Source organism: Schistocerca cancellata, chromosome 4, assembly GCF_023864275.1.
Source record: "Schistocerca cancellata isolate TAMUIC-IGC-003103 chromosome 4, iqSchCanc2.1, whole genome shotgun sequence".
Lineage (NCBI taxonomy): Eukaryota > Metazoa > Arthropoda > Insecta > Orthoptera > Acrididae > Schistocerca > Schistocerca cancellata.
The window spans coordinates 67,613,492-67,628,278 of NC_064629.1; the positions used below are offsets into that span (position 1 = coordinate 67,613,492).

At 37.5% G+C, this 14,787-nt stretch overlaps 1 protein-coding gene across 3 annotated transcripts in view; it reads left to right on the plus strand.

Annotated features, from left to right (window-relative positions):
• Nucleotides 1-14,787, plus strand: part of LOC126183485 (uncharacterized) — a 197,110-nt gene that overhangs the window by 113,215 nt on the left and 69,108 nt on the right. Inside the window, exon 1 of one of the 3 annotated variants that reach the window (XM_049925513.1) lies at nucleotides 519-655. The exons of the other annotated variants lie outside the window; for them this stretch is intronic. Within the exon in view, the coding sequence (XP_049781470.1) occupies nucleotides 607-655 (49 nt within the window). The 5' untranslated portion in view covers nucleotides 519-606. Of the gene's footprint in view, nucleotides 1-518; nucleotides 656-14,787 lie in introns of those variants that run through there. 3 annotated transcript variants of the gene reach the window in all.

Below are 14,787 nucleotides of genomic sequence, written 5' to 3' on the forward strand. Positions count from 1 at the left end.
CCATGGGTGAACCAGTTACCCTGTTGCCACATTAAGAACATCTCCGTAACCAGAAATAATTTAGATGCCTTTTAGCATGCTAGAATCTCAGCCGAAGTGGTGGACAGTGGCTAGCGTCGCAGGCTCTCAGTTTTGCACCCTTTGTTGGAAATCCGATTATTGTTTATATTTTTATTTCATTTATCTAACCATGTCTGTAAAAGGTAGCTGTACTTATCAGGTTTGTGGCCTTATATTAATTGTAAAATTACATATGGGTTTCACAATAAGAGTCATACATTTATTCATATTATATAATATACGAATGTATTGTATTTTCAGGGGTTACAATCCTTTTAAATTATCATATTCTTATATTTCATTCTTATATAATTTCTTATATTTTATTCTGATGTTTATATTTCAGGAAGTTATGGTGCATTCCCTTGGATGGTACCAATCCTAGAAACATTCCAAATATAGAAATTCCGAAGACCATGAGCATCGCATGAGGGCAGGTTTACCACAGTGACATTCCTTTGTATGAATCTCCCTCGGGAAAGAAACGTCGTTAACACTGCTGAAGATTTCATGCGTTGGCAATAATTTCGCGGCAAACCACGCATAATGGATCCGTTTACCGAAAACTGGCTCCTCCAGTTGCTAATGAATCAAGGTACACTATTGGAATTTCACCGAAAACTTTAGACAAGTTTCTGTCTCTCTCTCTCTCTCTATCTCTCTATCTCTCTCTGTCTCTCTCTTTTTGTGTTCACCAGACATAAATTAGTAGACGAAAAAGGATATTATTTCAACATGCAATGGAAAACATCAGTATAATAATCTTCTACGGATATGTGTAGACAAATGAAAAATAAAATAAAAATAATAATCAAGTTTCGAACACAGGGCGCAAAAGTGTGAAGCCCCAACTGTACCATCACTGCAGCTGAATTATTTACTGTCTAAAAGGCACATAAATTTCCCGAACACTTTGACTATCGACTTCTCAGAAACAGTCAAGTATTTACAGGTGGGCCAAAGCATATGTTCGCTTATTTTCACTTCTCTTCCACTGAGCGAAGTTTCTGGAAAGTCGGGTTATTGCAGTTGCCGTGTTCTCCTCGTTAATTCTAAGATCATTCATGTTATATTTCAAAATTGCCTATAATGTTGACAGCTCTCTTAGCGCAATGATGCCCATATTATTAATCACAACCACTACTCCTTCATTTCTCAGTCCTTTGCTATCCTCTTTAAACTAACGTTTAACTTGTCACATAATGAAACACAAAACGTTACTGTGCACACATATTTCTGTACCTTGCTGTCTTTTTGAAAAAAGGCAGTCTTTTCACATTCAAAATAGAAACACTGCTCTAATGTGAGTTGAACTGGCGTGTTCTTCCAGCTGAGGATGAGTTGGTATGGCATTGTATGATTTCTTCCCTCATTATTACTTCAGTGCTTCTGTGATATAGCACTTCATCGGTGTATCTTGTTCCCATGATTTGAGCTTTTTACGATTATTCCACGTAAAAAAACACATTAATTAGTTGAAAGTCATTATAAAGCAAAACTGGAACATAATTACATGTTTTATTAATTTTTCACATATTATATAGCTATCATAATATTTAAGCAGATTTACTCCACCTCTGTTCTGTACTTTGGTATCATGGATGCTGTCATTAAAAAAGTTCTTATACATCTTTAAGCATCCATCAGTATAATCTCTTGTTAGAATGCTTTTCAGCCTATTAAGACTGAGTTTTGTATTGCTACCTGGCGGGAAACAACCTCAGCCACCTGCTCTTCTGCCCTATATTCATTTTTGTAGGCTCGGCCTCCAAATAGTCCCACTAAGGGTCAGACCTCCTGCTGGCAGCCAATTCTCCTTTCGCTTGGCCTGCCATGTCACTGGCCCGTAAACACACCAGTCTAATTAGAGTTCCACTTCGTCCACTGCTCAGAATCCACTAAAATGGATAAAATGTTTTGGCTGCACCCATTACAGAATTATTGTATTAAGAAAGTGAGTATTAGTACGTGCTTCGCTAGAATGCAGGCATCTTACATTCCGCCTATGAAATTTTGCTGTCCCACAAGCAGTTTTCATTCGGTTCTCTGTGCACACAACTCTTATAAAAGTATTTTTGCAACTTTTCACATATATGTAACAGTTTGCATTGATCCTTTGTTATATTCTTGAAATCACGTAGTTACTACTCGTAATGCATAGTATCACATCTACAACTTCATTCCTTGATGTAATGAATGTGACGTTCATTGTTGATAAGATTTTCTGCTTTATGCCTTACTATATTCCTCTCTTATGTCATAATCTTTCTGTATGTTATCTCATGCTTAATTACCAGCTTACTTTTCTCCTTTGTAAATTAGTGGCAGAAACATTCTTCGCTTAATACACTTCTCTTCACATCAGTACTGTTAGAGGCAGAATATTCATCACCAACTAAATAACCTCTGAATAAACTCTTTATTATCATGTGGTGCACTGCTTGTGACCTATTTCCTTTAATATCCTTTACCATTTTCAATATTCTTTAATAAACTGAGCTGTTTCCTAAGACTCAATAACTTGCCTTTTCTACATTATAAGACATTTTTCTTTTCTTAAGACAGGTATTGATCTTTCATCACTTATAATGTGTTATTCATGAACCTTTTGTTTTTTCTTTCAGTTCATCTAAACACATTCATCATGCTCATTAAGTTCTATCTGATGGAATATGTGTCCATCTACATGTCTGTATACTGGTCATAGTTTTGTAAAGTATACTGAGTTCGTGTTTTAGGACAGAACAACTTTTTTATGCCCTGTTGTAAATATCGTTCACCCTATGAATTTTATCCTGCACCTATGCTATTCACCTTACACTGCTCTTGTTACTTTTTCTTTTGGACATCTTTTCAAGCTATATCTTATCTTGAAGTTTAGGTCTTGTTTGTTATTTAAACATTTCCTAGTATATCTTCTCAATCTAGGTTTTTTAAAAATAACTCGAGAAAAATTAGCTTTACATTTCGTAAGACTGGTAGGATAGTTGGAGAATGCCTGGTCATACATAAATGTAGATGAGTATAAATATGGCCAGTAAGTTGGGCCTTCTTGCATTTGAAGTATATAGTTTGCATAGTAGCATAGAAAACCACCTGAGGTCTTATTGTCAACTATTACAATATCTCTTTAAGTCTACAATACTGCACGCCCCTTTGCTTTAATTCGATCCACTGGCTACAGTTTCTTTGCATTAAGGTGAGCAATACAAACTACTTTATAGGGTCCTTCATATATCTCATAGAACTTTTCGATCAGTGCATTGATCTTGGAAGATTTGTGTCTAGTCTTAACTAACACAAAATCACTTTTGCTGAATGTTGCCTGTGATCCCTTATTTTTCTTTTCTCTGCCTTGTTCTTTGGTTTTTGTAACGCCTGATTCCTTTTCTCGTCAATTGTGAGACCCTGAGTTGGGGGGAAGAATAGCGATTCTCCAATTAGGTTGGTTGGTTTCTTACCCATTAACACTTTAATGGTATACATTCCTCTAGTTGAATGCGATAGCTCATTCATCACCTCTTCATTATCTCTGATATACCCATACCAGCTGGAATGCTTGTTAGAGCAATAGGTTCTGCATAACCTACTGAATTCTCTAGTAACTCTTTTAGAGGAGTGGGAAGAAGGATGACACTTGTAAATATATAATATATTTGACCTACTGTCAGAGTTGAGTGGAGGGAAGCCTCTTGGGCTGCAGATATAGGGCACATGCAGATGTCCTCAGCAGTTAGGAGGCCTAGGTCAGTTGTAAAGTCTAACAGAAAGAAGAAAGTTTTGTTGCTAGGTAGTTCGCATGGTAGAAGTGTGGGCCAGCTGTTGCAGGAAGTGTTGGTAAGTCAGTACCAGGTCACCAGCATTGTGGAGCCTAGTGCACGGTTGGCTCAGGTGACTGACAGCGTAGGGCAGTTATGTAGGAGGATCAGGTAGTGATAGTGAGCAGAGCAGGGAACAGTCTTGATAGCGACGGGGGATATGATGTAGGTGGTGACCTGGTAAAGATAGCTACTTGAACTGGCGTCAATGTTGTGCATTTCGTGCAACTGTTTCAGCGTCATGATCGGCCTCATCTTAATGTGGCTGTTAGGTGCATTAACATGGGGCTGGAGAGGGCGCTGATGGCAGAGGGCATGGATCACATTGCAGTGGTGCCAGTTTGGTCTATCAGTAGATTGGGTTTCACTAGGCATGGCCTGCACCTCAATAGGTATGGGAAGTGGAGGCTCGCAAAGCATATAGGTGACAGTGTTGTGGGTGGCGGTGGGATCACTCATGGAAAAATTCCTGTAGTAGTTGGTGTTAGAGTTGCACCTTCTTTTAGACTGAAGTCAGCTGATTGTTATACCTGCTTAAAGGAAGTCCCTCTAAGGGCTCACCTTCAGAGGACGTCATGTTTCCAAGTACAAAAGGAATTAGAATATTTCATCAAAATATAAGAGGTTTTAGAAATAAAGTTAATGAACTGCTTATAGATGTTGACTCTGAAATTATTGGTATATTGGAGCACCATTTAACCAATTGGGCAATTCAGAGGCTTCCTTTACCAGGATACAGATTAGCTGGCTGTTTCTCAAGGAGTTCCTTGTGGGGTGGAGCGGTGGCTATTACGTAAAAAACAGTATTCCATTGGAGTTCGTAGAAGTATCACAGCACTGCACTGAACAGATATTTGAATGTTGGCAAGTGAATTTAGTGAAACTAAACTTCTAATTTTTGTTGTTTATAGGTCCCCTGACTCTGACTTCAGAGCATTTCTGCTCAAGCTAGAGAGGGTTCTTGATTCACTTTGTAGGAAGTACTCAAAATTAGTTGTATGTGGTGTCTTCAATACAAATTTTGTATATGATGGTGCAAGGAAAAGGATGTTGGTAGATCTCCTAAATTCATATGATCTGTTGGAGACTGAGTTTTTTCTAGCTAAGGTGCAGGGGAACAGTAGCACAGCCATAGGCAATATTTTTGTTCATTCTTCATTACTAGATGGGCATTCTGTTAGTAAAAGGGTGAATGGCCTTTCAGACCATGATGCACAAATTTTCACACTAAAGGCCATTTGTACTCAGACAAATGTCAGATGTAATTACAAACTATGTAGGAAAGTTAATCCAACAGAAATAGAGAGTTTTTTAAACCTTGTCATGGAACAAGGGTGGCAGGATGTTTATGGTGTTGATAACATAGATAATAAACATAATGCTTTCCTTAACACATTTCTCATGTTCTTTGAGAGTTTCTTTTCATTAGGATATTCCAAATGGGGTACTAGCAGTAATAGGCACACCAGGTGGCTAACTAGTGGGATAAGGATATCATCTAGAACAAAGTGGGAATTATATCAAAATGTTAGAAGTAGTCCGAATCAATTACAGTAGCCCATTACAAATATTATTGTAAAGTGCTTCAAAATGTTCTAAGGAAGGCAAAGAGTATGTGGTATGCAAATAGAATAGCTAATTCACAGGATAAAATTAAAACTATATGGTCAGTTGTGAAGGAAGTGTCTGGTCAGCAGCACAAGGTTGACGATATAAAGTCAGTTCATAGTAAAAATATTTCTGTTACTGATAAATCAGATATATGTACAATATTTAACAATCATTTTATGGGCATTGCTGGTGAATTAAACAAAACTTTAGTTTCTACAATAAATCATACAACTTTCTTGGCAACTGTCATTCTGAGATTGATGTCTGAAATACTCCTCTGTGATACAGGCAAGGGGGAGGCTGAGTCAATAATTAAATCACTGGAGACTAAGGACTCTCATGGATATGATGGAGAGTATTAAACTACTGTACTGCACATGTTAGCCCTGTATTTAGCCATATTTGTAATTTTTCCTTTAGGAATGGTCAATTTCTTGAACAATTAAAATATTCAGTAGGAAAGCCGCTTTATAAAAAGGGAGAAAGGGATAATGTAGATAATTTTAGATCTATTTCTATGACATCAGTGTTGGCTAAAGTTATTGAAAAGGCTGTGTATGTAAGGATAATTGATCATTTTATTTCACACAATTTGCTATCTAATGTACAGTTCGGCTTTACAAGTCGTTTAACAACTGGAAATGCTATATTCTCTTTTCTCTGTGAGGTACTAGATGGGTTAAACAAAAGGTTTCGAACGCTAGGTGTATTTTTTGATTTAACTAAGGCATTTGATTGTATTTATCACAAAATATTGCTCCAGAAGTTGGACCTTTACGGAATACTGTGAGTAGCTCACAATTGGTTCACCTTTTACTTTACCAACACATAGCAAAAATTTATTATTCATAGTGTTGAGAATGGCTGTGATGTATGGTCTGAGTGGAGTAAGGTCAAGTTGGAAGGGGGGGGGGGGTGTTTGCCCCAGGGATCAGTGTTGGGCCCACTCCTGTTACCTATTTATGTAAATGATATGCTCTCTAGTATTACAGGTAACTCTAAAATATTTCTGTTTGCTGATGACACTAGCTAGGCAGTAAAGGATATTGTGTGGAACATTGGCTCAGTTTCAAATAGTGCAGTTCATGACCTAAGTTCATGGCTTGTAGAAAATAAACTAACGTTAAATCACAGTAAGACTCATTTTTTACGGTTTCTAACACAAAGTTCAACAAAACCTGCCGTTTTAATTTCACAGAATTCAGAATTGGCATACGATTAGTGAAACTGAACAGTTCAGATTTCTAGGTGTTCAGATAGATAGTAAAGTGCCGTGGAAAGCCCACATTCAGGAACTTGATCAAAGACTTGATGATGCCATTTTTACTATTCAAACGGTATCAGAAGTGAGTGATTGTTCGACGTGGAAATTAGTCTACTTTGCTTATTTTCATTAGCTTATGACGTATGGTATTATTTTTGGGGCAACTATTCCCATTCTAAAAGGATAATTTTGGCTCAGAAACGGGCGGTTCGGGTAATAACTGGTCTAAGTTCAGAAACCTCTTGTCGACCCCTATTCACGAGTCTGGGTATTTTGACATTGGCCTCCCAATATTTCTTAGTGTCATTTCTTGTTAACAATATTAGCTTATACCCAAGAATAAGCAGCTTTCACTCAGTTAATACTCGTCAGAATTCAAACCTGCATTTGGATGGGACTTCCTTAACCTTTGTGCAGAAAGGTGTGCAGTATACTGCTGCATCCATTTTCGATAAGCTGCCACTCAAACTGAAAAATCTTGGCATTAACCCACGCGCTTTCAAATCGAAACTGAAGAGTTTCCTCTTGCCTCCCTCCTTCTATTCTGTTGGGGGAGTTCCTTGAAAAATTAAACTGATTCTTGTTGTATTGTTGTTTACTTAAACTTGTGGATTGACTTTTTTCGGGTTCATAAACGTTTTATTTTTATCTATTCCTTTTATGTTGTATTTCATGTACTGACACGGTTCATGACCTTGGAGATTTGCTCCTCAGTTTGGTCCTACGGAACTTGACGTGTAAATAAATAAATATGGATGGGTATTATCGCAAATGATCCAATGTTTCTTTCCAAATATTGGGGTGGAACTGCGGTGTACCAGTTTATGTCCCCCTTTTATATAGTCATTTTTTGTCTTAGTAGCTAACACTCTCCTGTGCTTTTTCTCTGTGTATATAGTTTCACAAATTTTAAACAGACGTCTAAAACTACAAATAGATATATCAGTCCCGTTTGTGATTTTGGCAGTGGGTCATGTAAATCAACTACAGTCTTGTCCAAAATGATCAGATAGAGTTCTCCTTTTGCATATAAATTTGAGAAGTTAGTTTTCTGATATTTGTCACATGTTTCCACCTTTATTAAACATGAAAGTTTCCCTGGGCTCTTCAGTACATTCCTTTACCCGAAAATGTCAATAAATGAGATACTTATGTTAAATGAATTTGTCTACATTTTGTTCTTGCTGGCAGACATTCCAGTCATTTGATTCATGATTGGTTCTTCAATACAAAACGCTATTGTGTAGTAAATAATATTTTCTAACTCTCACTCCATTTTTGTCCTCTCATCTTCATTTCACCATTTTTAAGATTTCAGTTTGCTCTCTGTGCATGTTTTGACATCCATTTTTGATGTCCTGTAAATTAAAGTCTTTCATACACAAAATCTTAATTTATTTTGCTTTGATGTCACTCATGGTAACGTGATTCATATGAAATGGCAACCAAGACAATGCAGCAAGCTGTGTGGGGTAGCTGGGTGGCCTGAGGTGGCTTGTCACGGTTGTGAGGTTCTGCCAGTCTAAGGTTTAAGTTCTCCCTCAGGAATGGGTGTGTGTGTTGTCCTTAGTGTAAGTTACTCTAAGTTAGATTAAGTAGTGTGTATGACAAGGGACTGATGACCTCAGCAGTTTGGACCCATATGAACTTACCACCACTAGTGCAGCAGTCATATTGTTTTCTGAACCTCATCTGTAGATAACCTTCAACCCATATTCCTGTAACTCTAACACCCATATTTTCAGTTCTCAATGTGTTAGCTTGCAGTCTGAGAAGAAGGCTGTGACTCTAATATATATATATATATGCTATAACAAAAGCTGATCTTTCTGTAACCTAATAATTTATATCCTATTTTTTTAATTTTCTGCTAGCAAAGCAGATTTTTTTCCTTTTTTGTGCTGTGATCTTAAAAAATGCTGAACTAATCTGATATTCAGATGTGCCTTCTCCTAAACGAAAACTCTGTGATTGATCAGTATACGACATTGTGATAGTTGTGCATGCTTCTTTCTTAATGTCTTCAAATTGCTTACTGTACTGGTTGGTCCATACCCAAGATGCATCATTTTTCACTAAGTCTAACAATGCTGTGGCATTCAATACCGGATTTGTTATGAATGGCGATAAAATTCACAGAGGCCGAGAAATATGTTTATTTGTTTTCATTATTGGGTTCACAAAAGATCCTGACAGCTTCAATTTTCTCAGGATTCAGTCTTACTCTAGAAGTTGGAATAAAATGTCCTAGACGTTAAATTTCCCTTTTCTAAAACTCTGATTTTTGAAAATGTGCTCTGCTGCCTTTGGCTGCAAATGGCACTATAATTTATACCAGTATTCGTCTGTGGTCATGTCAATTTTTTGTTGCTATGAGTATGTCATCTAGATAGATGGTTACCTTAGCTTGTAAATCTTCACCCAATGCTGTGTCTAGCATACAAATTAAGGGTGCAGTGGATGTCTTCAATCCCAATGGTAATACTCTGAATTGGTAAAAGTGGTAACTTTGCCGATTATAAATGAAGGCTGTGTATTTCCTACACCCATCAGCTCAGCACACTTCAGAAACTAGCTGTTAAATTTATGCTCGATATCACATTTGTATCATTAAATTTCTGTCTAAGTTCTTCAAGAGCCACTGGTTGATCTGTTTGTAGCATTATATTTTTTTTAAATTGTCCTTGCATCTATTGTAATTTGTACTGGTCCATCGTTTTTGGGGTCACCACAACTGGAGTGGAATAACTGTACTTTGATCTTTGGATTACAGGCCAGTCTAACATTCTTTTAATGTTTTTATCGGCTACCTTCCTTTTTGAGATTGGGATATGATATTGTCACATTCTAGAAGTATCATGAGGTATAACATTGTGTTTATACACATACTTTTTCATTAATCCTAGTTCAGGTGGAAATACTCTATTTTATTTACTTAAAATGCTCTTTAACTCTTTTGTTTCTGTAGTTCCCAAACCTGATATTTCTGAAACACCTTGTATTTTGTTGTTGCGAGTAGTTTCAGCATATATACCGTCGCCTGTATGTCTATTTTCAGTTATCAGTTCACCCTGTTTCTCTGGTGCATTTCACAAAAACCTTTCCCTCGCAGTCTATACTTTTACCCATGTATTCTTTTTTCTCTGTTTTACTGTACCCATTTTTGCATTCAAATTTACATAGAGTTTAATGTTAGTGAAGTCTATCTTAATTCCTTTGTTTATTAACCAGTTCATGCCTAGTATTACCCTTTCAAATAAATGTGGTATCATCACAACTGTCTGCGTTATTTAAGTTGTCCTGATGTCTTCTGTATTCTTACTAGCTTACTTTTAACTTCTATTGCAGTGATTATTGTTACCCCTTGAATTGGTAACTATGGGACTGCATCACCTACTTTAATCCTGTCATAAAGGTTTTGTATTATTGTGCTGTTCTATGTTCCTGAATCTACCACTGGTATCACATTCACATTGTATTTCTGAATCTCAGTAGTAGGCTGATACGCTTCAGCAACTTCTCATTTGTCCTCTGCCATCAGTGCATCTTACAGAATCAGTGGTATGAGGAAAACCGAGGTCATCACATATTTAACACAGTATTCTGAGCAACTGTATATTATATTTAGAAACAAATTAAACATGGAAAATAAAACTTCGTTTTTTAACTGAAAAATTCGAAAATTTTTGTTAATGAAACTTGTTTTCTACCATTTTAAATACCATGCATTTCTGCAGGTATGTGTACTGTCACCTAATTTGTGGAAATAACTTTTTCGCTTTCCAATGGCTGAAGAACACTTTCTTAAAATTTAACTCTTATAGAGTATGGCCAGTGCACGTGACTTACTTATATCAACTTACCCTCCGTCAGTGAGTTCTTCGAATTTATTGGCAATAGGTGAACGTTCCCAAGAAACCTACAGACACGTTTGTCCAACTGAATAACAAAATGTCATTATGACTAGTTCTTGGGTAATGCAGGAATTTGTAGTTTCCATAATTAATTGCAGCGGTATGCAAGAAGACAATGCTGCAGAGCTATACGTTGAATGTTGACGAAGGGTATAGTTAATTAAAAATTAAAAGCTTGAGCACACTGACGTCACAAAGTAATACCTAAGTTGCAGAGTTGCCCAGTTTTACAGTATCAAGTTTTTTTGCTGTTATTTTCAGCTGAATGTACGAATGCAATTGCTTGAATTTGTAATTTATCTTTAATAGAACAAATAAGTTATTTAGTGGAATTTTTAGTTGCTTCTGGTTTTTCTAAGATTCTGCTTGCTATTCTCAAGAATCTTTTGCTTGCATATCAGTTTATCGCTTATTTTCTATAAAAGAATTTTCAGTTGGTACCCATAATTCGCCGAGAAACCTCATCATCCTATCTTCATTATCAGTAACTTTTACTACCATTCTCTCACTTGACAATTCACCCTCACTATCGACAGCGGCAGTGTTTGCTGATGTTGAGAGTTCACAACCATGCAGTATACTCATTTCTGACCCATGATTGTCAGTAGACTGCACTGTGTTGCGTTCCGGTGTTCTACCAGCTGTGGGTGTGGGCTTTTAACAGAGATGAAAGTGGCGTACCGTAAAATTTACCATGTCTGGCCATATGTTACGTGGAAGGCCTCCCTCCTCGTCGGATGAGGTAATGACTTTCCATCTCATAAGAGCTTCTCTCTGCTGTTACACCAGATACAAAGGTTTTCGGCGTGCTGCGAAGCTTCAGCTGTCGTCTGCTTGATGCCTCGTGCTTGATGCAATGTTGCCATCTTGATGCGAGGCGTTGCAAATAAAATCTCAAAGTCCTATTTTTCATAGCACCAATTTTTAAGATAGCACTCAATTCACGATACATAGCGTTCCACAGCCATTGTGTACATTTCCAAAACACTGACAGCCACTGATCAACTCTGTTACATAATACTGAGCTACAGAAAAAAAATTGGCAAGATTACTTCCAGTAATTATTGTTTAGAGATTCACACTTATTCAGTGTTCTACTGTTCACAGGTCTCTCTGATCTTGTGCTCTTTACTATTATTATTAATTAAATCACCGTAAAACCTCTGAAAGTCACTGTCCAATGGACTGAAGTCACAGAGTCACTGCTACTGCTAATTCACTGTGCGTTATCAGTTTCAGTACGAGCCTTCACAGTCACAGTCAGTCAAAATCGCCCCTGCAGGGGATGCCATTTACAACTCCTCTGCTCTAAAAGCCATGCCCTGACGGCTTGGAGCTAACAGCATGACCATACACGTGATCCCAGTAGCTGGATATGTTCAGCATGAGATACACATGGTGGGGGTCTGTAGCTCAGCTTGCGTATTCTAAAGTTAATATCCCTCTCGCGGCCGAAGATCACGCTCGGTTGTGGCTCAGTTTAGGAAGTGATGCAACAACTTTTGTCGCTGTAGGGAAATATGACCTTACTGTTCAGTAAAGAGCATGTACATTTATTTCAAGGGATGCCTATCATTTATTTAGTGCTGCAGTTTTTGTATATTTAACCGTGTCAGAAGCATCATACATAAAATCAGAATGATTAACACATACATATCAAGTATATAACAAATACAAGAAGAGTATAAAAGTATACAGATATATAAGCAGGGTCAAGTAGTTTTTTTTTATTTTATGAAGTCTTGGACCAGAACTTGACCACGTCCAGCGCTTCCGGGGCGGCATTCATCAAATCCTTCATGGTGCAGGTGCTTGGGCACAGCACACACTGCGTGAGGTGGATGGTGGTTTGAGTGTGTCCACAGTCAGACAGTGCCGGTTCATTTGAGAGGCCCCATTTGCGCATATTCTCTTTGGATCGTGTGACACCAGAGCGCAGCCTATTAAGAGATTTCCATATCGTCCGTCCTTCCATATGGCCGGGAGGGAGTTCTTCGTTTGGGATTAACCATTCTCGAAGGTGCGCGTTTTTTTCTCGCCACATTGCCAGCCTCGTTTGCTGCGGTGTCCCGACGATGTTTTCTACTGTGTGCAGGAAGTTTTTTCTAGATTTTAGTCGACGTCGGGTTGGCTGGTGTTTGTACAGCGGGTGGGCAGGTGAGGTCAACGCCTTTGTCTTTCCTCCTGGCCGCTACTTTCCTTCTAATATCTGGTGGGGCCACGCCTGCCAGGCAGTACAACAGTGTTTAAATTGCACACACAAAATATTACATAAAATTTCACATAACTGTCTACTTTGTAAAACAGTACTTGTCCCTTGTTAATACTAATGTTGATCACACTTCATGGTCACGGATTTAATACCCTTGAATGCGAGTCCAGAATGCTAAACAACACTGCACCACCTCGCTCGGTCAATGATTAACTTTTAGTTCCATGTGTTTCTTCAGATCTAGAACATTTCATCTGTCTGTATGGTCATGGGTACTGTCTGTATTAACAGGCAGATTATTAAGGAACTTTCAACTTTCAATGGTTTGTAGCTTTAAACATTTAATAGTACTTAATTAGTTGACGTTCTTTTGTAATTACAGTGTAGTCTGGTATCATTCTGTAAGGAAGTTAATAATACTAGGGCTAAGTTCTGCTGAACTGGTGAGTAAGTTAAAACCTTTTTATACATCTTTCATCTCACCAAACCATTTCCCTTAAGATATTTGTTCCGTCGACATATTTTCTTCTCTTCCCCTCAAATGTCATCACATAGTTTCAATTTAGGAATGAAGACTGTTTAATTTCGACATGCTCCTCTTCTACAGTCATAAAAAAGGAGTTAAAAATTTACTCAGCGTGCAGTGAAGTTGCATATTTGAGTGTTTGTGGTGTCACAAAAAATATTTGCAAGCTAGGACGAATGAAAGGGAAACGCCTTTTACAGATACAAATAAAATACGTTAGCGATTAGGTAAGATCTTAATTGGGACGCATTTGTCCATCAAGATCCATACAAGGTCCATCCTGGAAGATCATGCTATTCCAGTGCGGATCCGCTCAATAGTCATCTAGAATGCCAGGATACAAGAGTGGGTCGGGAAAATTTGATTCCTTCCCTTCTAACGGCGGCTTGTCTCAGAATCATATATCTATATTAAAAGAACTGAAATGCTCTCCAAGATATCAACACCTCCACATATATTGACTCGATAAATGCGAAGTATTGTAATTCAGTGCTTTTAAATTGCGCGCTGCTAAAACTTGCGGCTCTGATACAGTATTCAGTTCTTTCAGTTTCGAAATTGGTTGTTAGCTTCTTCTTCTTCTTCTTCTTCGTCTTCGTGTTCTAAATAGCGGAAGGCATTACTTGATATGGTACTTGAATTCTGTACCTATTAATCCACCTTTTATTTACTGTACAACGTACCTTCTTCCTCCTTGATGTTAATGGGCCACTCTTTTAGATTAGCTCTCATTGGACGTCTTCTGCACACGTTTCCATCATACATTTCTATAAGCTACGATATTTTGATGGGTAGTACGGTCTAAGGTGTCCTGTCACCTAAAGTTTATTTTTATTTATTTATTTGCAACATGTCCCGTTAGAACATTTGTAATACTACGTATTTAGAATAAATTTTTGTACAAGGTATTCAAAGGATGAGTCTAATTACAACGAATTGCAATAGTATGGATGAAAAGTAGACAATTAATTATACTGGTAATAGTAAACGTCTATAGGATCCATATAAGATTTTCAGGTAAAACATGTTTTTTTAACTTCAAGTAACATAGTTATTCATATGATCTGGAAGATTATTACATTACAAAATTTGTGAATTTCGTTCGAGTATAGCGTTACTAAAACTAGTTTACCGACGAACATCGGCCTACCTTTTCTGTAATACTCTTCCTAAGTATGTCTCTCTCATTATTAGTATCACGCTACACCCATCGATTGTTTGATCGCCCTATGTGCATGTACAAGCAGCTCTTGGGGCTAGTCTGAACCGATGATAGCAAGACATTAATTTTCCATGCCCGATTAACATTTTTGTAAGATTGTAACTTAATTGAAAGACGATGTTGAATAGCAGGAAAAAATCACCCCTTTTATAGCTTCACC